The sequence below is a fragment of the Delphinus delphis genome, chromosome 20, assembly GCF_949987515.2.
Source record: "Delphinus delphis chromosome 20, mDelDel1.2, whole genome shotgun sequence".
Classification (NCBI taxonomy): Eukaryota; Metazoa; Chordata; class Mammalia; order Artiodactyla; family Delphinidae; genus Delphinus; species Delphinus delphis.
This window is the reverse complement of record NC_082702.1, coordinates 40,832,223-40,853,570: the sequence shown is the minus strand read 5'-3', so window position 1 is coordinate 40,853,570 and position 21,348 is coordinate 40,832,223. Positions and strand designations below refer to the sequence as shown.

Genomic DNA, 21,348 nt, shown 5'->3' with positions numbered 1-21,348 from the left:
CTTCTGGGGTATTCCATTCCAAGTGAGGCTCAGCTCTAGCTCATTGTAAGAGGCAAACAGGTTTCCTGAAAGCTGCACTTTCTTTAGCTCATTTACACAACTTAACAAGAATTGCAATTAGACCTGGACAACATACTTATTCAGCAAACCCGCCCTCCAGTGAGTCAGCAATCCACATCTTTTCTAGGGTAGTGGCCAACTGCAACTGCCCTGAGTAGAAGCAGTTTTGTCAGAGCTATCTCTGATGATCAGAAATTACCTCAAGGAAATCACATAACATAAGGTAGCTTCCTACACAAGACTCAGTCTGAAGAGCAAACAGGCTTACTAAGATGAGATCCCCTTTTGACATGGGATAAACCCTGGGAAGAACAGCCATTAGTAATAACAGTGGCTTCCATTTCCTAAGTTTCAACTGTGCTAAGCGTCTTATATGCATTCTCACTCCTCTCTGCAACCACATAAAGTAGGCATGATTATTCCTATTATGGGATGAGCAAACTAGGACTCAAAGAACCTCAAGATCTCATAAAAATCAAGAACTGAATCAAAGTCTTTCTTATTCCAAACCCCATACTTCTAACCACCAAATCATCCTGCCTCCCCAAGATATGGGAAATGAGACTGCAACAGCAGTTGTGTGCTACAAGGCACAGCTGGCCCTTCCCACTGGACAAAGACACAACAGTTTCCTGGAGTAATGACAAAGATTTTCAACTAAGGAGCATAGTAAAGTCACCTGGAGAGTTTTAAAAAAATACAGATTCCGGGCTTCCCTGGTGGTGCAGTGGTTGAGAGTCCGCCTGCCGATACAGGGGACACGGGTTCGTGCCCCGTTCCGGGAAGATCCCACATGCCGCGGAGCGGCTGGGCCCGTGAGCCATGGCCGCTGAGCCTGCGCGTCCGGAGCCTGTGCTCCACAACGGGAGAGGCCACAGCAGGGAGAGGCCTGCGTACCGCGCAAAAAAAAAAAACAAAAAAAACAAAAATACAGATTCCTACCAGATTCCAGATATTCTGCATCAAAATCTCAGAAAATGAAACTCTTGAATTTGTATTTTGAAAAACCACCCTAGGAGATTTTAGATCATCAGGTTGACAAGGCTGCACCACCTACCACATGCACACGTGTGAATGTGCAAACAGGACACTCGCATTTGCTGTGCTCATCTCAGGTCCTGGCCCCTGATATGTGCTCAGTAGTATAGCTGAATCTATATCCATTCTTAAATCAGCAACCCATCACAGTTGACTCAGCTCCTACTTTATGCCAAGCACAGAGCCAGACACTGATATGCAGACAGAAGAGACAATCCCCAGGCCAACCATCAGGTGACACAACACAATAAACTCCAACAGTAGTCACATGAATTGAAGTACAGAGGAGTCAATGGTTACATGTGAAGGGAGGCTTTTCCAAGGAAATTAAATCTAAGGTGGATTTTAAAGGACAGATGTAAATTTTCTAAACTGGTGGGTGGAGGTGGGGGTGGGGAAAAGAAGAGTAGTACAAAGTGAGAAAATTGCGTATCTAAAGCGAAAGGGTGTTAAAACACAGAGCTAACGGCAGATATACATACCCCCAACAACAAACTATGTATGCAGGAGACAGAAGTGCCCAGGTGTTAACTTCAGGATTATGCCAGATTATGAAGAGCCCTGAATGCCCTGCTATGAAGTTTGGCCTTTACCCTGCAGGTACCAAGGAGCCAGTTTTAGGCAATGAAGGACTTATTCAGATTTTCAAGTGGGAATTATCACTTCACAGTTTCAGGAGAGGGAGTGAGCGTGGGGGAGCTGGGCTTCCCCTTATAAAAGCAGAGGGATAACTGGGTTACAAAGCAGGCGACCCGGCTGGACTCAGGTGTGATTTTCCCCAGCCTGAACAAGGAAGAGACTAGCTGCCCCCCGACCCTGTCGTTCAGTAGCAAAAGAGGAGGTGTGGAGTAGGTGCCAGACACGAGAAGGTAGTGAGGACAACCAGGTTGGTTCACCCTGACCGATGTCGACTGGTTGAACAGCTGGCAGGACAGCTGACCACGTCCACCTGGCCCTTGGGGCCTCAGAGACGGGCTACCCAGCGCAGCAGCATGTTTCAAGGCCAGTCAAGCCTCGGACACCAGGGACCCCAAGCAGCCATCGCCTGGCCTGCTACCCACTCCCCCTAGGCCCCGGCGCAGCGGGCACAGGCCGAGGGCTCTGGGCTGGGCAGGGACGGGCCCAGTGCTCCAGGAAGCGACCGTGGCTGCAGCTCGTCAGCCCCTCCCGCCCATGGGGCCGTCGGTCCTGGCCGGGCCGCCTCACCTCGCGCGGGCGGCGGGCTCTTCGGCGTCCGGGCGACTGTGCTGACCCTCTCCGGGCCGCGGACACAGCCCCGACCACCAACACCGCCGCCGCCGCCGCCGCCGCCGCCGCCATCCTCAGGCGTCAGCGTCGTGGCGTCATCACCGCGCGCTCTTGACGCCAAAACAAATCCGGGCCGCCCACGGGGCGGGACAGGGGCGGACTCGAGAGGGCCGGGCTACGTGGTTGGCGGCTCTCCGAGCGTGGCTTGCCAGTCAACGCCTTCAGGGCGGGGTCGGGCTCTCTTCTGGAGTAGGAGGTGAGTCTCTGTGTCGCTCCAAGTGTCTCGACCTTAGGTTTGGGGTAGGCACCGTGGGAAGTAGGGAGAAAGTGTCAAGATTCAGGTTGGGGACAGGGCGCTTTATAGTGCGAGGTTGGGTGGATTTCCATGGAGATCCAGAGGTTAAGACTCCGCACTCCCAATTCAGGGGCCACGGGTTCTATCCCTGGTGGGGAAACTAAGATCCCGCATGCCGCGGGGCGCGGCCAAAAATAAAATAATAATATAGTGCGTGGTTGGGGACGTAGTGCATTTCAGGAGGTTTCTGGAAGTGCCTCTGGAACTCGGGAAAGGATCGGTGTAAATTTAATTAACAAATTATTTTTTTAACTGAAATTAAAATAATTCAGGCACTCAGATATGTTGAATTTGACCTCCATCACATTGGAGTTGCAAATGGTTAACGAGAATAGGTGAGATTAGTTTGGGGCCAACTTCAGAGTAACAGTTTAATTATTGTTGTTTTTATTGTTACTAAATTTAGTATATCCTGAGGCTGCAAAACAAGTAGATTAAAGAAAAATTGTTACCATTAACAATTCCGCTATAGGGTCAGAATTATCTCACTTAACTTTACAATCAACCCAGATTCGGGGTGGAGATGGGGGGGAAATAAGTGTCTCAAGTAATAAGGGGATTTTTTTTCCTTCTTTAATAATATTTTTATTACTTACCTTATATTTACTATTGGGGCGCAATCCACGTGCTTGGTGGAGTCTTTCACTGAGCAACCATAAAGAGCAGGGCTGGAGAACAACCCAGTTTCTTTCTTTAAGGCAACAGCATTCTTCCCCAACTGGCTGTGACTCAATAGGGATCACCATAAGGGAAAGGTGGCATAGTTTGGCAGGATTTGAACCTGCGCAGGGAAACCCCAATGGATTTCTAGTCCATCACCTTAACCCCCCTGGCCACAACTACTTTTGAGTGATGATGGGATTGTAATCTCCATACATCTTCCTCATTGCAGTCTGTTCATTTCTTAAAATCTTTATTGAGCCCTTACTTCATACATGGAATTGTCTTTAACTGTATAAGCTAATGGTATACTTTAAACCTAAACATATATTAACACCAATAAAATATCACAGTCTGTTTTATGTAGTAGGGCTTCATAAAAGATTTTATTAAAAAAGAAACCTTTAGGGACTTCTCTGGTGGTCCAGTGGTTAAGACTTCATGCTTCCACTGCAAGGGGGCGTGGGTTCAATCCCTGGTCAGGGAACTAAAATCCCACAGGCCACTCAGCCAAAAATAAAATAAATAAAAAGGAAAAAGAAAACTTAAAAAATTATTTCCATATGTCTAGTGTGATGCTTAAGGGAATGAACTTAGGGGCCAATCAAACTTGGGATCATATCCCAGCTCTGACACTTCCACAGTTGTGTGAACTGAACTTAAGCAAGACATCTTCCCCTCCTTAAGCTTCATGTTTCTTATCTGTATAATGGGGATCATAATCTTGACCTCACAGTTATTGTGAGGGTTGAAAATAATATAGAATTCCAGGGTTGATGGGGCTTAGAAATCCACACAACACCTCTATTTTACAGACATTCAGCAAATTAATTCAATAAATGTTTATTGAGCCCTTGCTATGGAAGGTGCTGGCCTGGGCTCTGGTGAAGAACACGGGGGCCCTGAGATGAAGAGGTATATTGATGCAGAGGGGACTGGGCTCAGGATATCCAACCCCCAGATTCTCCCCTGAACAATAAGCTGTTCCACGTCTGCAGAGCTGCAAACATGAGAAGCACCATTATCATGATGCTCTAGCCTGGGCAGCTGTGTCTAGGGCTCAGCCCACTTGGCTCTCTGCCCACCCCTTTCCTGCAGCTCTGGGATAAAACACACAAAGCTCTTAAGCCCCTGGCCAGAGAGCAGATTCTGTCCCCAACCCCACCCCCCTGCACACACTCCAGGTCACTCAATTCCAGGGAAGAGCAGGGACTTAGGGGGCAAAAACCAGGGGAAAGTAGGTCACAGCAGGAGGATGGTAATCCCTTTGATGGCTGGCCAACACAATCGAGCCCCTGCTCCTGGAAGCGGCCTGCTCCTGGCCACCCACCAAGAGTAAGAGTGGTTCTAGAAAGACTTTTGGGGTTTGGAGCCCCAGCACCATCCCTCCAAATAGTATGCTCAGGTTAAGAGGGCTGCCCCAAGAAGACACATCCTCCATACTGAAGTCATTCTCAGTCCAAGCTTTTGCTGACTGTAACACTTCCTATGCAGGATTTAGCAATTCTGTTTTTCATTCCACGCACTCCCACAAGTACACTCTTTATACCCAGCCTTAGGCTGGGTGCTAGAGACACAAAGAGGACGCTTGGGGAATCCAGAGTGGGGAATTCTGACCTAGACCCAGACAGTAAGAAGCCAGTGAACCAGTGTTATCCGTACAGAGACAGAAGAAAGCCCAGGAGCTCTGTGGACCTGAAGGAGGCTTCTGATTCAGCTTGGAGTCAGGGTTAGGGAGGCGGTAGGTGATACTGAACAAGAAGTAGGAGTTCACCAGGAGGAAATGAGGAAGGTTATTCTGAGCACAGAGAATAGATGTACAAAGAATAAAAGGCTGGCCTTTCCTTCTGGAAGATACTGGTGGTCAAAGGGGGTGGATCTGGGAGGGTTTTTTTCCTGAACCTTCTCCTTCAGGTGATGTGAGATGGGTAAGGAATGGATGAGAGAGAGAGAAGTGGGGATAAAAATACAGGTGAATGAAGTACAGGAGAAAAGACAGGGCAGAGAGTGAGTTAACTGAGGCATCTTAGCTAACTGGAATGGGAGGGTGTTTGGGAAGCGTTGCTGAAGTAGGGCTCCTACATGATAAAGTAGGGTGGAGGTCTCTGGAGGCACCTGTCACCCTGGAGCCTAGTCAAGGGTCCTATCAGGCCTGATTCTGTCCTAGGGCCAACAACCTCCCAGCATGGGCTTTAGTGCAAACCTGGCCTGCCAAGTTCTGGACTCCCACCCCTCCTCCCCTCCCAGCTGATTGCCTGGGCCCCTCTTGTAAAGTCCTCTCCAACTCAGCCCCAGTTCTCCTCCACCATTTGTAAGTCTTGTATCCTTACCTCCTATCACCCTCTATCATGGTCCTTCTCTGAAACCTCCCCTTAACCCAAGGACTGAGTAGGTAGATCACTCCTCTGTGCTACTATAGAGGGGGAGTTGAAGGAGTAGACTGAATAAAATGTCCTATATATAAACATAGCTGGCTTACATAGGGCCTTATAGACAATGAAAAGGAGTTTAATATCAGGATCAGTTTTTCAATTTAGAAAATGGAGAATAAAGTGGAGGGAGTGAGAGTAGAAGCCAGTGAGGAGGCCATGGCAGTGCCCACACAAGTCGTGGGGTGATGGCTTGGAAGAGGGTCCTGGCAGGGACAGTAGATGACTGATCAATAGAGGGTCTCACCCTCTCTGAGGCCTCCTCCTTCCCTCAGGATTCTGCCCGTTCTGATTCTTGCTCTTCTTCTCCACCATGATGAACTGGGGCTCCTCTGTGCTTCCAGAAAGCCTTCCGGGATTGTTCTGACCTCACGCTGCACACCTCTTCTCAAAGAACAAGCTTGTGGAGAGCGTAAGGCCAGAGGAACCCTCATCGTGACCCCAATTTCTGCAGCTCCAGGTCACCTCAGGTACTTGAATGTAGACTCCAATGGGGGCTCCCCATCTTCTGGAACAGGCTCCCCTTAGATTAATCAGGACCCCAGAGAAGGAGAGGAAAGGGTACTTAATCTGAACTGTGTCTTGAAGGCTAAGGTGGTAGTTCAGCAGAGGGAAGAGGAGGTGAGATGGACAGGAGCCTGGAAACTGGAAAGAACCTGGGGAGGGGGATGGACTGGCTGAGGGTGGGGGTGCGGACACTCTATCACCTCACATGGCCCCTAGGGGCCAGGACAGGAGGGGCAGGTAGGGCTAGGAGTTCTCCCAGCCCGGGAGAACAGAGAAATATGTGCATTCCCACACATCTTGGGTCACCACCAGAAGTCTTGGAACCTGCTGGCAATGGAAAGCTCTGCACTGCCCCTGGGAAATGAGTGTTTGTGAAGAGAAAGACTGAGTCCCCTATGGTGGTCTTCAGCCCGCCCATCTCATCCTGGGGATTAGCTTCTTGAGGCCTCCACCCCAGCCAGGTGGGCCACAGTGGAAAGAAAGGAAGGAGCTTGGTACAAATATAAATACGTTTAATGAAAGCCGAGCGCTTTCGAGACGGGGCGGGTGGGGGGGGCAGGGGGGGCGGGGGGGGGGACACGCTGCTACCCGGCCAGACCGGCTAGGCCAGAGGACCCAGGAGGCAGGCGAGTGCCAAAGCAGCCGCCAGCAGAGGGGGCTCGGGGACCCGAGTGGGTGCTGGCGCTGTCGCCCGCAGCGTCTCCTGGTTGGTCTCTGGGCCCGCCCCGTGCTCCTGAAGGCGTACAGGGGTGCCGCACAGAGTGTGCAAATTATCTGGGTGTGGGGCCCGGCGAGCTTCTTGCTGTAGTGACTCCCACACGGCGGCGGCCTCCTCAGGGCAGCCCAACAGGACTCGCGAGGCACAGGTGTGGAAATCATTCCAAGACCTGTCAAGGGTGTGGGGTTAGGGTAATCAGGTGGGGCAGGGGGCTTTGGAATGGGAGGGAAGAGGTTCAGACCCCAAGGGTGTGGGGTTGGGCTGCTGCCCTCACGCCTGCCCGTACCTGCAGACGCTCTCCAGCTCACCTCCGCGGCCCATGCCGTCCCCCAAGCGGATGAGACACTCGGCAAAGCCCTGGTATATGGTGTCACAGCGGCCTGGGACCGCTGTAGTTGCTGCCAGGGGAGATACAAGGACTGGGGGTGGGGGTGGAGAATAGTTGATAGGATGAGGTGGCGTGCCCTCACCATCCCCGCCCCTCGCCGCCAAACCCCAGGGGCTTGTTTACCAGGGAGCGTTCTGGGGACGTGACTCAGCGTGAAAGGGGTGCCCCAGGGAACTAAGGGGCACATCTGGGGACCACCTGCCTCTGCCCCCTTCTAGGCAGACCTGGACAGGATAGGTGGGGATGGGGGAAGGAGAAGCCTCGTCCCAGGAGTTGGCTCTTCTTCCGAGCTGCTGGGTCCCAGGTCAGGTGAGAATGGTCCAAATGAGAGTATGGACATGGTGAAAGGAGGCAGGTCCCCTGGCAACTTCCAGTTTCTCTGCAGCCTAGACAATCTTTGTTTGGCCTTTCCATCCCCTCCCCAGAGACAGGTGTTTTCTGACGGGTAGGGCAGAATAGAGGGGGTTGGGATCCAGGTTCGACCCTAAGAGAGGACCTCAGAGATCCCACGGTTGGTCTGGGAGTCCCGCAAGAGGTCAAGTCTCCCCTTATCAGGATGGGGACTGTGGAATTTGGGGGTTCTTCCCTCCGAAACTAGGGTTCAGTTCCCACCCTCACTTTACGTCCTGAAGCCACTGGCACACAATCCCTCCCTGGAGCCCTCACCTCCTCTCCACCCTGACTCTCAGCGCTCAGGAGGGCTGTGCCTCAGCTCCCACACAACCTACACCCAACCTGGGGAGGGGGTGTGTGGACTGGGTTGGGTCCAGCACGCCGGCACTCACCAAGGGGCGGCAGCAGCAGCAGCAACAGCCCCAGTGCACAGGGCGGTTGCCAGCGGTGACAGAAGCGGCAGCACATCTTCCCTGGGCTGGGAGCCTAGTGCCAGAGCTGGCAGCTTGGAGTGCAGCCCTTCGGCCCAGCCCGCAGAAGGAGGAACTGTGATTGGATGGGGGCTGAGGGTGGAGCTCAAACCAGCCAGCAGCCCCGCCCCCCAGTTCAGATAGGCAAAGAAGGGAGGGACTCCAGGGAGGAGAACCCAGGAGCTAGGGGTGGTGCTGAGCTGATCCCAGGGCCCTTGCCTTGCCTCAGAGATGGAGAGCGGAGATCTGGGAAGGCAGTTGGGCAGATGAGGGTGGGTGTCCAGGGCCCTGGGGTGGGTTGGCCTAGACAGAGCTCCAGGAGAGGGGGCAGGTAACAAAGGGCAGTTATCAAAGTCATGCCAAAGAAAAGCATACACATACTCCATTTTATTCCAAAAGCATTTAATTGAATTTCTCAATGTTTTTCAAAAACAAAAAGAACCAAACTGGTGGTAAAAAGGAACATGGAAAATTCAACTAAAGTGGTGTCATAATCTCAGGGGTCATGCTCCAGGCATGGCAGAACCCAAGAAGGCACAATACCCACCCTGGGCCCAGCCTAAACCTGCTGGCTACCACAACCTATAGACCATAGCCAGTGCTATCCCCATCAAACACGCCAGAGGTGGGAGCCTGAGCAGGTAAAGGGCAGACATGACCCTGCTTTGGCCTAGGCCTGTCTGCTGACCTTCAGTGCCACCCCATCCTGGGCAAGGCAGGCTGAGCTAAGGGAGGCTGGGGGTCATAAGGCCGTGCAGCATGAGGCTGAGACGCCGGGCCGCTTTGCCAAGTGAGTTGTGTGGCTCCGCCTGCAGGAACTGGAAGAGCTTCTGGCGCACCTGGGCCATGACGGAGCCCATGTGGTCCCGAGTGATGGGGTCACTGTGGTCCAGGTGCATCACAGCCTCTTCCAGGTAGCTGGGGGTTTAGGAAAAGGACAGGCTACAGGTGACCTCCAGCAGAGAGGAGTGCCCCCTGGTGGCAATGAGGCCCAGAGGCTGATAATGGAGGCCTCAAAGCCTGAGATGGGTGGGGACAGAGGGGATTGGTGGAGAAAATTAAGGAGGGGAGTCAGGCAGGAGTGGGAGTCACTGCTTTGAACTGCTCCCCGCCCTTCACCACAGCCCTAGTCCCTGACTATGCCCACTCACCTGAGCTTGAGGTCAGTTCGAGTGCCAAGGTCAGAGGCCAGTTGCTGGATGAGTGAAAGGAGTACAGGCTGGGAGAGGGGGCAAGGTGGCTGCCCAAACACCTGGCCTGGGTCTACAGTTTCACACACGTACAGCACCAGGTTCAGGTCGGCAGCTGTCAGGGCCTGAGTAGAGAACAGAGTTTATAGCTAATGTCAGGATGGAATGCCTGCTTGTCTGGCTATGTGGCCTGGGAGAGGATGACCAGAGTAGGGCATCCTGAGGGGGATGCTTTGGGGCCCAGAGAGAGCACTGTAGGGCTGTGTTGTTACTCTAGGGAATCAGGAAAGTTTTCCTGAGAAGGGTGGTTCTGAAACAAGGTAGACTGAGGTAGGAAGAAAGGGATCCAGGGTCCAGACAGAGGGAAGAGCAAGGGAAATGCCCTGGAGGCCAAAGAGAACCAAAAAGAGTCTGCTGAGGCCAGACCACCCAAAGCATGATGGGTAGAGTGGAATGTATGATGTGTGAGCCTTGTCAGGAGACTCCTGACTCTATCTGGGCTTAGTGCCCGGCTTACCTGCTGGAAGGCCTGGTTGAGGTGGCCCTGCTGCAGCAGCTGCAGGATATGGGCTTGCTGGGCTTGGCAGTCGAGGTGGGTGGTAGGGACAGGTGTGCCAGCAGCTGAGCGCATGGCCTGCATGATGCTAGAGGTGACGGCAGCCTGCTGCTCCTTGAGTGCCACACTCACCTCACCCTTAACAATGCGCTGCACCTGTGCTAAAATTGCCTCTTGCAGGCTGCAAAGGCAAGTGAGGGAGATGAGGCTGACAGGCAGTTGGGTCTGGCCCTTTCCAAACACACCACCTTGCTCAGTGCCCTGCCCACACACCTGCCCACAGCCACGTGCAGCTGGTGCTGCACCTCAGCCCGAACGCTGCTGGACACGGTAGCCGCCATCTGCTCCGTGGCTCCCTGCAGCGTGCTGACCAGGCCCCGCAGCTGGGCCAGCACGGGCTCCCGCGCCTCCTGTTCTCGTGCCTTTCGGCTCTTCATGTGGCTCTCCAGCTGCTGCAAGTCTGAGAAGTGACCATGGGGGCCATGAGAGGGATGGTAGGGAGAAGACGATAGCCCTTCCCTTCTTGGAGCATATGACCCTACTCACATTCCTGCGTGCCCAGTCGGAAGCTATCATTGATCTGCTGGAACATGGCCTGGCAGCTCTTCTCAAAGGCGGGCAGTACCACGCTCTGGAAGGCTTCACGGTAGGCGGCCTGCATTGGCCCCTGTAACGTGTCTGCGGCTGCTCGGGCAATGGCATCTGTTAAGTTCTGGGGGTGGAAGAAGGGGCCTGAGTTGAAAGCTTAGCCCAAGCCCACCAACCACCAACCTCCCTCACCTTGGGTCCCATAGCACCTTGGACTTCAGCAGCTTGGAGATATTCTCTTTCATGCTACCCTCCACGGCTGTGAGCTTGGTGGCCACTGAGTTGCTCAGTTGGCCTGCCACGGGCTCCAGACTCCTAGACACACCTGGGACAGGGTGAGGAGGGAAAGGTAGAGCCATGAGAAGAAGCTTGACAGGTAGGGGGCCCCACTCCCATCTGGCCCACCCAGAAGTCTCCATGCAAAACTCACATGGAGGAACCGTCTTCTTGATCTCATCCCGTATGCTGCGCTCCAGCCGCCCAGCCACAGCTGAAGATAGCGCTTGGGACAGCTGTTGCGTCAGCTGCTCCTGCAGCTGCCCACCACGCTGCTGTCCCTCGGCCAGTGCCCGCTCCAGTCGCCGCTCTGCATTGTAGCTAAGGAACAGGGCTGCAGCAGGTCCCATATCCCTTCCTGGGCCAAGAATGCTGCTGCCGCCCCATGCTGTGCCACTGCCCACAAGGATACGCTCCTGCTCGTGCCGTGACTCTAGGGCACGTTCTACGTGGCCCGTGACGGTGCTCTGCAGGCCTTCAAGTTGGGTGCACAGACGCTGTAGCAGCTCTTCTTGGCTGTGTCGAAGCTGCGCCAGCTCTCTCTGCTGTTGCCAAATTAGTGCTGGCCAGTCCTCAGGGGCCTCTGCCACCTGCCAGGAACACCAACAGTCACATGAAGCCCACCCCGCCCAACCCCACACACCAGACCAGGGGAAGGCTTGGACCCTACCCCACCCCCACAGGCAGGAGTCCCAGAAGCAGAAAGGGTGTTTGCTCGCTCACCTGGTGCTCTGTGAGCCGGGATCCCACGGACGAATCCCTGCCACAGAGGAGAAGCACCTCAGGCCATGTCAAGCAGGCAGCCTGAAGACCACCCCTCTCCCTGGCCCCAGGACCCGTCCTACCCGTCATCCTTTTTGCCCTTTCGCTTGAGCTTGGGTGAGGCCCGAGGGGATCCTTTGGTCTTCCAGTCCTTGGCAGGAAGACGTGGAGTGGGAACTTTGGTGCCAAAACCCCCTGCAGCAGAGGCCAGGCTGGCCACCTCATCATCATGGTCGCTGTGGGAAGGGCAGGGAGAGAAATAGGCACCTACCCACTTGTTGGCCCTCCCTGTGAGAGGAACGGTGCGGGGTGGTGCCTACCTTTGCTCGGCACTGGCGTCCTGACTGTCGTGTTGCTGTAGCAGGTGATAAGGTGGTCGGTGAAAGGCCAGGCTCTTGTGCTTTTCCTGGAGGCCATTCCGGGGGCTGGGGGGACAGGCCAACTCAGCAGTGGATGACGCTATCTGAAGCCCCTACCATCAGCACATTTCCCACTCCTAAGCTCCTCACCTCTCTGCCAGGCTGCTGCAGGTCTCACGAGTAATGTCTGGTGCCGTAGGCCAGACCTGACTGTCAGGGGCCGTGGCCTCCTGGGTCAAGGCTGCCTCCAGGAGGGAAGGGGTACTATGCCGATCCCCATCCCCAGGGCCTCCATCCAGGCTAAGCTGGGGGCCAAGCTCGGGTCCCGGCCGGGGCCGTGGAGACAGCAGGTGTAGTGCTGAAGCAGCTGAGGCCATACTGTCTGGCTCCAGGCCCTCCGGAGCGGAGGAGCCAAAGCCACGGGACAGCGCCTCAGATGCGATCTCAGGGATATCCTGGGACAGGGCAGTGGAAGCCGAGGAGATAACATCGGGGGAGCGGGTGCGGCTGGGGGACGCCTGGGGTAGCCCCAGGGGCTCCACTTCCTGCAGCTCCAGGGATAGTGTAGAGGCAGCAGTAGGCACCTGAGGTAGGCCAAAGGTGGGAACTTAGGTGGTGGGAAGTAGGAGTAAAAGGAGTACAGAGACGAAGCACTGGTGTGTGTAGTGATGAGAAATGGGACAACAGGGAAGGGGGAGGAAGGTCAAAAATGGCCGCAGCCCAGGAGGAGAGGAGGTGGGGATGGAAAGGCTGAGGATCTGCCCTCCAAGGACACCGGGGGCTGAGATACCCTCAGGGGAAACATGGACCACCTGAGGAAGAGCAGGACCAGAAGACAGGGTGCTGTGGGAGGAGACTGCCGCCAGGCTTCCCACTCCCATATACCTTCTATACTGCACTTCACACACACCCACATACGCACCTGCCCAGGCCCTTTGGGAGGCAATTTGTCGGCCGGACTTGGGAGCAGGCCAGGCAGGAGGCTACGTGGGCTTGCCTGCAGGCTGCTACTGCTGCTTATTGTCAGACCGCCATCCAGCTGTAGCTTGGGGCTCAAGGTCAGCTCCTCAGGTGGCCTGCTGGCAGGAAGGATGAAGTGTAAGCAGCCAGAGCCTGGCATCACCTGGCACCAGCCCCTGACACGCCCTAACTCTGACCCTCATTTCACCTGGGCAAGGAGGGGTCCACGGCCGAAGTACTGCTCATGGCAGACACCGCCGTAAGAGAGGAACTGCTGCTGCTGCTGCTGCTGCTACTGGGAGATGCAGCGATCTGGGGAGATGTGGAGAACGAGGGCTGTGGCTGTGGGGGGCACTCCCAGGGCCTCCCGCCCTGTGCCCCACACTCTGCCCGCAGCATACCTGCTGCAGGGAGGTGCTAGGTGTCATGAAGGCGTCAGGTGTCATCAGCTTGGGCTTGGTCTCACTGCTCAGACTGAGGAAGTCGGCAGGTGCAGGCAGCTCCACGATGCGTCGGAGGTCAGACTGGGAGCCGTGAGTGGCCGATCCCAGGCCCTCAGAAGCCAGTTCTGGTCGAGACTCTCCAAATGCTGTGGGAAAAGCTGCCACTTGAGTCAGATCTCAGACTCCAGTCAGAACCTGCTTTCCTGTCACCCCCAACTCACCAAAGTCCTCATGGGCAGGGTGTGTAGGGAGCGGGACCACCACGTCAGGGTTCAGCTGTGGCTGGAAGCGGATCTGTACATCTTGCAATGCCCTGCAGGGAGAGCAGGGGGAGAATATGAGAGTCAGAGTCAGCAGGGTAGGGAGGGGCACAGACAGGGCACAGGCGGGCCTCCCCAGCACACTCACTTAGTGTGCACACAAAAGAGCTTGATGAGCACACCAGCTGCAGACTCCATGGCACCAGCTCCGTGGGTCCCATCTGCAAGGACAATGTGGACGACTAAGCCCCTGGCCCTCTGAGCCTCAGCACTCCCCTACATCCCAACACACATCCCTGACCCTGAGCAGCTCACCAGCCCCTAGGCTGTCATTCTCCTCCTCGGCTGGCAGCACCTCAGTGTGCCGCAGCCGGCAGCGACTCACAACCTGGATACCGAAGCTCAGCACAGGGTGGGTGAGCAGGAACTCAGAGATGGAGCTGAAGCAGGCACGGCCCTCCTCCTGGTTCTGCAGCAGTTCCATCACGTAGAGGACCTGCACAGGTAGCGAGTTCACAGCTGAGCTCAGGGGCTGGGTGAGCTGTGGATGTGCCACACACACCCTTGTCCTCCCTGATGATATCAGCTCTGCCCAGAGCGTCCCCACTGCAGCCCACCTTCCGTTGCACATCGCTGAGAATCAGGTATTCTGCTGAGAGGTCCAGGCAAACCTTGAGGCTTGGGGGCACACTCACTGAGCTGAAGATATCTGGGGAGAAGCTGGAGGGGGTGGCCACGAGGCAGGATGAATGAGACTGAGAGGGTGGAAGGAACCCAACCCTGCCCCTGCCCAGCCCCACAGCCCCTGCTTACCGAATGGTCTGCAGGCAGGTCCAGGACACCGTGCACCACATCTTCAGCTCCCGATTCTGGTCAGCACCAGTAATAAGGAACCTCCAGAAGGGGACCCTGCAAAGCAACAAGGCACTGAGTGGCTGGCTGGGCCCCTGCTGGGATCCCAAAGTCCAGCCCACCACCCTCTTGCCTGCCCACTCACTCACTCAGGATCCTGTTTCTTGTGGTTGTCACAGAACAGGAGGCAGGAGAGGGGCCTCCCATCGTGAGGCTTCCACTCGTGCAAACACCTGCAGGCAGGTATATGAGTGGCCTGAGTGGGTGATCTGATCTCCTACCTGGGAGAGCCCAGGCCCTCAGGCTCCACCTTACCTTGGCTCATCCTGCCCCTCAATGTAAATCTGCCAGAACTTGACGAAGCCATCATGACTTGCGGTAGCCAGGACAGTCCCATCAGGTGAGAGGGCCCCTTCACTTAGGCACTGGGAAGAACCCAAAAAGCCTTGCTTTGCCACCTGACTAGAGGTGGGAGCAAGTCCTCCTCAGGTGAGGATGGCAGTGAGCTAGGCTGACCCAAAGCGGATCTGCGTGTTTGTATGAAAGACAATGAATGGGGGCGGGGTACTGTAGAGAAAACCAGCTCCATAGGGTGCATGGTTAGGTGTGAGTGCCACAGGAGACGGGTCCCTCTGTGCTCCGAGTACCCATGGCAGAGTGCTAGAAAGCTATGTGGGCAGCTGTGAGAACAGGGAATAGATGAGGACATAAAGGGGTGGGGAGAGGAGGGCAGCAAAGGCAGTCAGTTGCAGGCTTACTGTGCTGTGGCCTTTTACCACGATGAAGCCCTGCTTGATCTGGCTGACATCCACGGGCCAGGTGCTGTGGTTGGAGCGGAGCATGTCCAGGTCCCACACCTCAGCCTAGCAGGTACAGGGAGGTGAGCGTTCAGCCCATGACCACACCATTGCTACTTGGTCCCCTCCTTTCCCCCCAGGCCCAGCCCCCTCACCCGGTCCTCATGCAACAGGGCCACCGTTGGGCTGCCCTCCTCACAGCAGTCCTCACTCTCTTCGGGGATGAAGGGGCACCAGATGATCCTGCGGAAGTGATTCAGTGGAGTGCCCTCTGGCTGTCGGATATGGACCAAGATCTCTTCTCTGAGCAGGGTGTTAAGGGCTAGGCAGGTGGATAATGATGTACGTCTGGCAGACCCAGCTCCGCCCACTTTTCTTCAGTCCCCCATCCCACCCTGGGAAAGGATACTGAATTTTGCCATTAACCAGGGCCAAGCGCCACACAAACAGGTTGCCTGCCTCATCCAGGCAGGCCAGCTGTGGGGAATTGAGGTGTGCAAAGGCCAGATCAGCCACACTGCCTGTGAAGCCTTTGAGCAGGGTCCTCTCTGAAGTGCTGACACTGATCACCCGTACCATCGCTGAGCCGTTGTTGGCAGCTAGAATCAGGAGAGCGGTAGGCCATGAATAAGTATCTAGGCCCAGGCAGCAGCAGAGAAGCCCTGCCCTTGCCTGCCTCTCTGCCACTACCAGTCTCAATCTCTGTTTTCTCACTCGGCTCCAGAAGGCCTGGCAAAGCTGGGGCCAGCACAGACAAGCCTTCCATTATACCTCTACGGTCTGAGTGGGCTGAGTGACTGGACAGTAGAGCTGCATCTCTGGGGCTACTAGCAGAACACCTCCCTCCTCTGTACTGTGCCTACTCACCCCGAATAGCATAGGCCAAGAAAGAGTTGGACACAGCAATCAGGTTGCCATAGTAGTATTTCTGCTCCCAGTCATACTTGGCGACGGGCTGGATTTTCACCTGAGAATCAAGAGTGAGGAAGGTCATAGAAATCGAGGGCTGGGGCAGCTTTCCTGGAGCTGAGGTAGCCCCCAGCATGCCTGGGGACAGTAGAGGCCATATGCGCAGGCCCAGCCACCCATTCACAATTCTTGGGGCCAGATTCCCACAGAGACTTGGCAGCCAACCCTGGCTTCCTGAGACTGGGATACACTACCTGTCTGTCAGGATAGTCCCCATAGGTACTGGCCGCATGGAATGGGGGAGGGACAGCCTAAGTGTGCCCCATCCATTATACATGCCATGACATCCTGGTGCCCACCTTGTTGCTCCCCCGTGCCTTGCTCGAGATGCTAGAGTCACTGCTGGCCACAATCTCCACCTCCTTGGCCAAAATTCCGATGCAGGTGGAACTGTCGTCTCCTAAGAGGCAGCTGGGGGGAGGGGTGCATAGCGTGACTCTTGTCCACCCAAAGTCTCGATGGGCAGGGTTGGGGGGAGAAGATACAGACACTCTGGTGAAAGTGTAAAGTCCCAGATGCCCAACTCTGCCTGGTTCACTGGTCCCCAAACCTACAGCTTCCCTTGCTCACCTCCCTCCTTGGGAATGGCCCTACTTCCATGCTAAACCAGGTGCCCAAACTTCAGATCCAGGCCAAGCCCTTGAGCTTGTCGTTGCCCCTCATCCTAGTGCAAACTCAGGTTAAGTGTTCCACCCCAGGTCATCTAGTGGGGAAGCAGCAGAGGCTGCTAGACCCTCTCCCCTCACCTTATGCCTTTAGTTCACAAATGCCTCAAAGACCCCATCACCACCACTGCCATCTCCCAGACACTCACATGACCTGCTTTTCCTGCAGGTTAATAGGAGGCATGGCTCGGAGACCAGGCTTGTTTGTTGAAGTACCATCACTTGAGCAGAGGGGGTCTGGGACCAGGAGCCCATTGAGATCTCCATTGTAGGCATTAGATGGTCGCTGGCTCTCTGCACTGGGACCTAGAGACAGAAAGGGCCACTCTGATGAAGTTATTCCACCTGCCCACTGGCCTCTCCTCCTGCAGAGCTTCACTCAAGAACCATGAGGTGCTCTAGGAACACTCAACAAGGCTCGTCAGTGGCGAGGAGGGCCTTTTGTTCAACCTTTATCCCATAAACACTGATGGTGAACCTAATGCATGCTAGGACCAAGGATGAGCATGAAGCTCTTCTACCTGAGGGAAGGGTATAAGAATGCTCTGAGTCCAATTAATACTCAGGCCTGGGTCAGTACAGAGGGACTCTGTGTACTTGAAGGAGGACATGGGAAGGGTCAGGACAGACTTTACAGAGGAGGTGCCATCAGAGCCAGCGTGGCTAGAACACACAAACATGGGAAGGATGGAGGGAAAACAAGGCTGCAGAGGTCTCGGGTATGAGGCTAGGGTGCTTAGATTTTCCCTGTGGTAATGAGAGCCACAAAAGTTTTAAAAAGGAAAGTGACATGATCTGCTATGGCCAGAGGACTGACTGCTCTAAAGTAGCATGCAGGATAGTTGAGAATCCAGGTGAGAGATACCAGGGCCTACATCAAAGTAGTGGAGGGGTTGGAGAAGAGAGGGTGGGCTTCTAAGGCATGGAAAAACATGATAAGATGTGGAAGTAAGAAAGGAAGGAGACTGCCTGACACGGAAATGGCTCAGAAGAAGCCACCCTGGAGGAATGGACATGAAGGAGTTGGACAAAGAGTAGAGAAATTATGGGGTAGGGTGTGCAATCAGGAAAGACAGCCTTTCAGTTGTTTACCATTGGCTGTGTTTCAAGCACCCTCATAGGTTCAGACACTACTCCAAAACTCCCAGGTAGCAAGGAGAGTAAGGCCTCATATTCAAGGAATATGACAAGTTTCTAGTCACAAAACTGCCTGGGGTCTCACATGGTCCTCCAGTGAGAGGAGACAAGCAAGGGCTACTTGGCAAACAGGGGAATCAAGTACCAGTCAGTAAGCAAAGAGTTAAGAGGACCACCTCACTTGCATCACAGCCACCTTAGCTGCTCAGGGGTAAGCTGACCACTCTCCTTTCCAGGCAGGCTACCATGAGGACAAACAAACAAGCTACACATTACCCATGCCAGGCTCTACCAAACCTTTGTGAAGACTAGTTTGCTAGCAGCTAATAAGCATGAGAGGGCCAGGCCAAGCCCATGAGTCCAAGGAGCACACACTCCAGGCCTGGGGAAAAGGGTTTGGTGGTTCCAGGCAGCAGATAGATTTTCTCAGAGATTAGAGGTTAGCTAAACCCAGGAGTGAGCACCAGTGCCTGCTTCCAAAGGGAACCAGTTTGGGCCTTCCAGCAGGTTTCAAAACAGGGTCTGAGGAAACACCAATTCTCAGCTCTGGCCACTGCACATCCACACCTCCATTACCAGCCAGTCTCTCAACCACTACAACATTTCACAGGTCCCTGAACCTGCCATGAAACTTTGGTACTTTCACATATGCTATTTCCTCTTTGCAGAATGTCTTTCCTGACACCCAAGCCCCTCTCCATATTACAAGACCTAGCCTAAAAATTGCTCTTCTCTCAGATCTGTTCTCAGGCATTCTCCAGCCCCCACCCCACCCACCCTATCCCCATCACAGTGCCAAACACTTCTCTCTTTCAATGAGAAGAGCATTATATTACACCTTGTTAGCTCTGTGTCCTAGGAGCTCACTGAGGGCAGGAGCAGCTGAGGTACCACTGCAAACCCAAGAAAAGTTTAAACGAATGGACGTAAACTAGGGCTTGCAGATGTTTGTAGATCCAATCAGGACTGTGCAGTCTGTGATTTGCCTTAAACCCAAAGAGGACACGGAATTGGGGGTGGTCACCGTCCTCCTGAAAATCAGTTTCAGAATCGCATGCCTAGAGTCTGTATTCCAGAAGGAAGGGCAAGTTGCATAGGGAGATCAGCGGCTCTTCATTACAGCGCCTAGGTCTAGATCCAGAACTCCGCATACAGAGCCCAGACTAGGCCTCTGAACTATGGCAAAAGGGTAGGGAACCCGGGCCAGTCCCAGGAAGACTAGAGACGTTGCGGCCAGGACACCTGGTGGGCTCTGCGAATTCAGAGAAGGTGCCTCACCTTCAGCCGAGACGCTGAAGGACGAGGCAGAACGGCCCGGCTCCGGGATGGGGCAGGATTGCACCCAGGGGTCTGCGCCCTTCAGCAAGCACGCTCAGGGATTTGCCGCTCCGACCCTCGTCTGCCCTCACCAGCCGGGAGGATGCAGAGCCGGTCCTGAGTGACCCGAGGGCCATGAGGGTGGCCGAGGCCCGCACCGCCCTTCTGCCCGCTCACCAAGGACCCACCCCCACCGTTCCGGCTCACCCCCCGCGGGCCGGTCCAGCTTGAGGATGTCCCGCAGGTGCTGCGTGGCGTCCTCGATGTCGATGCTCGCACAGGAGGAGGCCATGGGCCCAGCCGCGGGCGCCCGGGTCCGCGCCGCGTTCGTTCGCCGCCGCCGCGCACCGTCCAGCTGAACACTACCCCGCCAGCACCAGACAGTGGGACCAGTCACTACACTCGGTCCACCCAAAGCTCGCAAACCGCCACCCGCGCCGCGTCCCTGAGCCCCGCCAACCCCACCAACCGCCTCCACTTCCGGCCCGCCCCAGACTCGGCTCCCGGAACCTGAGCAGAGCGGAGAAGAAAGGTTCCGGGCTGGGGGTCGGACGCTTCGCCCCTCCCGGAGCCCGCCCCTACCGCGGTCCTGCCCCTGCGCTAGTAGGGTCTGGGGAGTTCCTTGAGGCTGAGGCAGAGCAAATGTCCACCTACTGGACCGCCCAAAGCGCCCTACTTGCCTCAGGATATCCCGCCCGGTCCATGTCCACTCTCAAAGCATGGGCTCATGGTGGGCCTAGGACCGGGTCAATTTGGTTGCCCAAGCTGAATCCCTCAGATGCCCCAGGAGCAAGCTAAATTGGTAGGAGCCTCGGTTTCCCCTTTGGGAAGTGGGTCAGTGTAACCCAAGACCTGAGGGGACCCGTGAAGTCACGGACCCCGGAATTGCAAGGGCAGAGGAGATGGTCCCACCACAAACATCACATTGTTCCCTAACGTCTCCCAGCATCCCCCTGCATGACCTGGCACCCTCAGGCAAAAAGAAAGGAACCATAGTTTACAAACACCTCTTTATTGCAGACATTTCAGGCACAGATACATGGAAAAGCTGTATTGCAGATTTTATACAGGGTGGTTTAAGAGGCAGCAGGTTTCTACCTCTCCCCCCAAACTCCACCCCCCAAATACACAGCAGCCAAGAAATCAGCCCCATTGAAATCTCCTGAGTATGCTGTCCTTTCAAACAGCACATCATCCAGCCCAGTGCCCAGTGTAGCCAGGCAACCAGTGGGGGTCTGAGGAAGTCCTTGGCTTCCATCCATAGTGCAGGAGGGAAGGGGGCTGTGCAGGTCAGGCAAAGCTGTGGTGCCCTCACCAATCCTAAAACCCCTAACAGGGCATCAGCCCAAGTCCTGGGTTTGGTTCTAGCCTGTGGTTGCTACCTTGCCACGAGTTTTACACCACCAAGGTCTCAGGGCTCAAGGGCTAGATTTGTACTAGGCAAGGCTTGTCCCCAAAACTGAGGAGCAGAAACTGCCCCAACAGCTGAGACTTCCCGGGATTTGAAGATAGTGTGAAGGTGTGTGTGTGTGGTCAGGGAGGGAATTGGAGGAGGCCTAGAGATGCCTTGCAGAGGTCTCAGGGGTGAGAAATCCTAGAACCTAAATCCCTCAAACTCAGAATGCTTTCTTTCGTAGTTCTAAATCTATACTCCAACCCAACCGGGCCTGGCTCCATGGGCATTGGAGGCTAGCTGTTCGAGTTACTCCCCTTTGGGTAATGATATCCACAGCAGATGGTACAGCATCAGAGCTGCCCTCTGCTTGGCTTGGGATTTACAGGGCACACTGGATGTGATCCTGACCCTTCTGTGGATAGAACAGGCCCTTCTCCCTCAAACCTCTGCTCATACTTGGCCTTGCTGAGCCCTCAGTTCAGAGGGCCTGAAGCTAATGGGCCATTTTTGCCAAGGCTTTTCCATCTTCGGTGGGGTTCTGGGTCATCTCACATG

At 55.0% G+C, this 21,348-nt stretch overlaps 3 protein-coding genes across 5 annotated transcripts in view; all 3 read right to left on the bottom strand.

Moving 5' to 3' along the window:
* Nucleotides 1–2,404, bottom strand: part of PSKH1 (protein serine kinase H1) — a 34,315-nt gene extending 31,911 nt beyond the window's left edge. Inside the window, exon 1 of the mRNA XM_059999178.1 lies at nt 2,305–2,404. The gene's annotated coding sequence lies outside the window, so the exon portion shown is untranslated. The remainder of the gene's footprint in view (nt 1–2,304) is intronic.
* A 4,440-nt stretch (nt 2,405–6,844) lies between these two features.
* NRN1L (neuritin 1 like) lies at nt 6,845–8,264 on the bottom strand. Its single transcript, XM_059999295.2, has 3 exons — nt 8,189–8,264; nt 7,302–7,413; nt 6,845–7,184 (listed from the first exon to the last, which is right to left on the bottom strand). The coding sequence occupies exons 1-3, from the start codon at nt 8,262–8,264 to the stop codon at nt 6,899–6,901; spliced, it is 474 nt and encodes a 157-aa protein (XP_059855278.1). The 3' UTR covers nt 6,845–6,898.
* A 152-nt stretch (nt 8,265–8,416) lies between these two features.
* On the bottom strand, nt 8,417–19,856 carry EDC4 (enhancer of mRNA decapping 4). 3 transcript variants are annotated; one of them, XM_060000985.1, is made up of 29 exons: nt 19,605–19,856; nt 17,093–17,249; nt 16,578–16,689; nt 16,177–16,276; nt 15,719–15,908; nt 15,465–15,612; nt 15,271–15,375; nt 14,828–14,937; nt 14,662–14,745; nt 14,474–14,569; nt 14,278–14,380; nt 13,976–14,156; nt 13,809–13,881; nt 13,622–13,713; nt 13,359–13,546; nt 13,166–13,269; nt 12,920–13,076; nt 12,148–12,581; nt 11,959–12,063; nt 11,722–11,874; nt 11,600–11,636; nt 11,289–11,466; nt 11,031–11,186; nt 10,810–10,925; nt 10,559–10,724; nt 10,286–10,472; nt 9,974–10,193; nt 9,418–9,581; nt 8,419–9,184 (listed from the first exon to the last, which is right to left on the bottom strand). In XM_060000985.1, the coding sequence occupies exons 1-29, from the start codon at nt 19,687–19,689 to the stop codon at nt 8,992–8,994; spliced, it is 4,194 nt and encodes a 1,397-aa protein (XP_059856968.1). In that variant the 5' UTR covers nt 19,690–19,856; the 3' UTR covers nt 8,419–8,991. The 3 variants fall into 3 exon arrangements, with proteins under 3 accessions (XP_059856967.1, XP_059856968.1, XP_059856969.1); XM_060000986.1 differs by having other exon boundaries at nt 12,920–13,073; XM_060000984.1 differs by having other exon boundaries at nt 8,417–9,184; nt 11,031–11,466; nt 12,920–13,073.
* Nucleotides 19,857–21,348: the final 1,492 nt, after the last annotated feature.

Excerpts from the sequence above, each read along its gene's own strand:
- NRN1L (XM_059999295.2), bottom strand. The coding sequence starts at position 8,264 with ATGTGCTGCCGCTTCTGTCACCGCTGGCAACCGCCCTGTGCACTGGGG. Across the intron at positions 7,414-8,188 it reads GCTGCTGCTGCCGCCCCTTG|CAACTACAGCGGTCCCAGGC; the intron begins GTGAGTGCCGGC and ends CTCCCCTGGCAG. Across the intron at positions 7,185-7,301 it reads GAGCTGGAGAGCGTCTGCAG|GTCTTGGAATGATTTCCACA; the intron begins GTACGGGCAGGC and ends CACCCTTGACAG.
- EDC4 (XM_060000984.1), bottom strand. The coding sequence starts at position 19,689 with ATGGCCTCCTCCTGTGCGAGCATCGACATCGAGGACGCCACGCAGCAC. Across the intron at positions 14,157-14,277 it reads TCAGCGATGTGCAACGGAAG|GTCCTCTACGTGATGGAACT; the intron begins GTGGGCTGCAGT and ends CTACCTGTGCAG. Across the intron at positions 13,074-13,165 it reads GTGGACCCCTCCTTGCCCAG|GCCACCTGAGGAGCTGACCT; the intron begins GTGAAATGAGGG and ends TCCTGCCAGCAG.